This window comes from Cynocephalus volans, chromosome 1 (assembly GCF_027409185.1).
Source record: "Cynocephalus volans isolate mCynVol1 chromosome 1, mCynVol1.pri, whole genome shotgun sequence".
NCBI lineage: Eukaryota > Metazoa > Chordata > Mammalia > Dermoptera > Cynocephalidae > Cynocephalus > Cynocephalus volans.
Window position 1 is genome coordinate 24,858,794 of NC_084460.1, and position 2,650 is coordinate 24,861,443.

General features: G+C 65.1%; 1 protein-coding gene across 1 annotated transcript; it reads left to right on the forward strand.

The window, feature by feature from the left end:
• Positions 1–301: 301 nt before the first annotated feature.
• Positions 302–2,399, forward strand: AVP (arginine vasopressin). The gene is made up of 3 exons (XM_063102992.1): positions 302–421; positions 1,766–1,967; positions 2,227–2,399. The coding sequence occupies exons 1-3, from the start codon at positions 302–304 to the stop codon at positions 2,397–2,399; spliced, it is 495 nt and encodes a 164-aa protein (XP_062959062.1).
• Positions 2,400–2,650: the final 251 nt, after the last annotated feature.

A 2,650-nucleotide genomic window follows, 5' to 3' on the forward strand; every position in this document is an offset into this window, starting at 1 on the left:
CACCGCAGTCACAGTCACCGTAGCTCCTGTCACATTGCGGCTAATGACAACCTGGAGGCCTGTGCCCCTCCCTCACCATCTTCTGCACAGACAGGCCCACGTGTGTCCCCAGACGCCTGAATCACTGCTGACGCCTTGGGACCTGGCGGTCGTGGGCTCCTGGGGAGCCACTGGGGAGGGGGAGTGGCAGCCACGTCGCCTCTGAGGGAACACCTGCGGACATAAATAGTCAGCCAGAGAAGGCAGCAGCACAGAGCTGGCCGAGCAGCGCTGCACATAGTGCCCACCTGAGTGTGCCAGGATGCCCGACGCCATGCTGCCTGCCTGCTTCCTTGGCCTGCTGGCCTTCACCTCTGCTTGCTACTTCCAGAACTGCCCGAGGGGTGGCAAGAGGGCCATGTCCGACATAGAACTGAGACAGGTATGACTGCGGCCCATCTCAGGGCTGCCAGGAGTGGGCAGTGCCCCAGGAGGGCAGGGGCTAGGAAAGAGGGAAGTCATGGGAGAAGGCAGCCTTTAGGGGAGGTGCCTGGGAGGAGGAGGGAGGCTTGGCATGGATGGGCAGGGGGGCCAACAGGGTGCGTCAGAGGGTAGCAGGCTGCCAGGCAGGCTAGGAGGGGATGAAGGGGCTCCTGGACACTGTCACTATCCACAAAGGAGAGGCAGGAAAGTGAGAGGTGCTTTCCCAATAACTGGGCTTGGGGCTGGATCGGGGAACCGGGTGATGAGGCCTCCTCTGTACGCATGGGGTCGTCTCATCCAGACTGACTGGAGTACCCGAAGCTCTGTCCTATCCGGCATTCAAGACCTTTCTCACCCAGCCCCAGCTTCTCCTAGCCATAGCCACCCTGGCCCTAAACACAGAAACTAGCCATTGCTCCGAGCTTGCCTGAGTTTGGGGTGGGGGGTGCTACCCAAGCATCCTCTTCTGCTGGGAACCTAGCTCAGTTCTCTTGTGCTGCATATCCAGTCACTCCCTTTTATTCCACTTCCCGCAGAGCTGAAGGAAATCCAACCACCATGCTCAATTCTGCCCAAGCCACAGGTGGCTCAATGTTGAGCTGTTGAACAAACTAGAGGGGGTAGGTGGGCAATCCCCCAGCCAGTCTTCCTTCTGCTTGGCTCCTTTGGTGTCCATGCCCTCCTCTAGGGCTCAGGTCCCTGCCACCTATCTGGTAGTCCATAGCCGGGTGAGCAGGGGGTCAGGTCCCCAGTAGAGGCCCACCAGAGGGAGGGTAGAGGGGCAAGGACAAGGCAAGAGAGGAGATGGGAAATGGAACGAAGGGCCTGTATGTGTTCTGGAGGGGGCAGAGCTCCTCTGCGTGGTGGTGGCGGTAGGGGGATGGTGGGTGGGCTACGGGTCAAACTTGAGTAATGGGGTTGGGAGGAGGTCTGGAATAGAGGGAGGCTGGTGGGCAGCTGCGAGAAGGGTGTACACCACTGCTGGCTCCAGTAAAAGGTCTTCTCCATGCTGTAGTCCATGGGAAAGCCCTCCCCAACTTTGGTTGAGGATGCTGAGGGCTATTACTGACGCTAGTCCTCAGGCACCTGAAAACCAAAGGAGCTGAGTAGATTTTGTCTCCCTGCCCTTGACCGCGGTGGAGGCCCAGACAGCGCCCCAGCACCTGCAGCCCCTCGGTCGCGCCCACACCCCCGACTGAGCCCGACCGATACCAGCATCCGTGCCCCGCGCACCCGTCCAGCCTCGCGGGGCTCCCCACCCCGCCTCGCCCGCTCCTCTCGCTGACTCCGTCTGTCCCCGCAGTGTCTCCCCTGCGGCCCCGGGGGCAAAGGGCGCTGCTTCGGACCCAGCATCTGCTGCGGGGACGAGCTGGGCTGCTTGGTGGGCACGACCGAGGCGCTGCGCTGCCAGGAGGAAAACTACCTGCCGTCGCCCTGCATGCCTGGCCAGAAGCCGTGCGGGAGCGGTGGCCGCTGCGCCGCCCCCGGCATCTGCTGCAGCGCAGGTGAGCGGGGCGGGGCTTGTGGGTGGGGGCGGGGCTAGGGCGGGCTGGGGGCGTGGTTGGGGTAGGGAGGAGCTCGGGCGGGCTGGGGGCGTGGCTGGGGCGTGGCGGAGCTCGGGCGGGCTGGGGGGCGGGGCTGGGGAGGGGCGGAGCTCGGGCGTGGCGAGGCCCACAAGAGCCGGGAGGGGCGGGCGCGGAATACTCAGGGGCAGGGACTACGCTTATCGCCCGGGCGCCCGAGCTCACACCGTCCTCCCCGCAGAGAGCTGCGTGGCCGAGCCCGAGTGCCGCGAGGGCTTTCACCGCCGCGTCCGCGCGGGCGACCGGAGCAACGCCACGCAGCTGGACGGGCCCACCGGGGCTTTGCTGCTGCGGCTGGTGCAGCTAGCTGGGGCGCCCGAGCCGGCGGAGCCCGCCCAGCCCGGCGTCTACTGAGCCGCCTCGGTCCGCCGCCCTCCCCCTCACCCCGCGCGGTCCCCGCGCCCCGCCCCCGCAGCACGGAAAATAAACCTCTGTAAATGCACTGCCTGGTGTCTGTCTCCGTTTCTGGCGGTGGGAGTGGGGAGGAAGAAGGGCTGTGTGGTGTGGACCCCTACCCTCTACCCCGCCCCGGCCAGTCCCCAAAGTCCCCGAAGTCGTGGGCAGATACACCCTAGAGAAGAGACAGATCCTGTGGGGGAAGCGGT

Coding starts and splice junctions, on each gene's coding strand:
- AVP (XM_063102992.1), top strand. CDS start 302: ATGCCCGACGCCATGCTGCCTGCCTGCTTCCTTGGCCTGCTGGCCTTC. Junction 422..1,765: donor CCGACATAGAACTGAGACAG/GTATGACTGCGG, acceptor CTGTCCCCGCAG/TGTCTCCCCTGCGGCCCCGG. Junction 1,968..2,226: donor CGGCATCTGCTGCAGCGCAG/GTGAGCGGGGCG, acceptor TCCTCCCCGCAG/AGAGCTGCGTGGCCGAGCCC.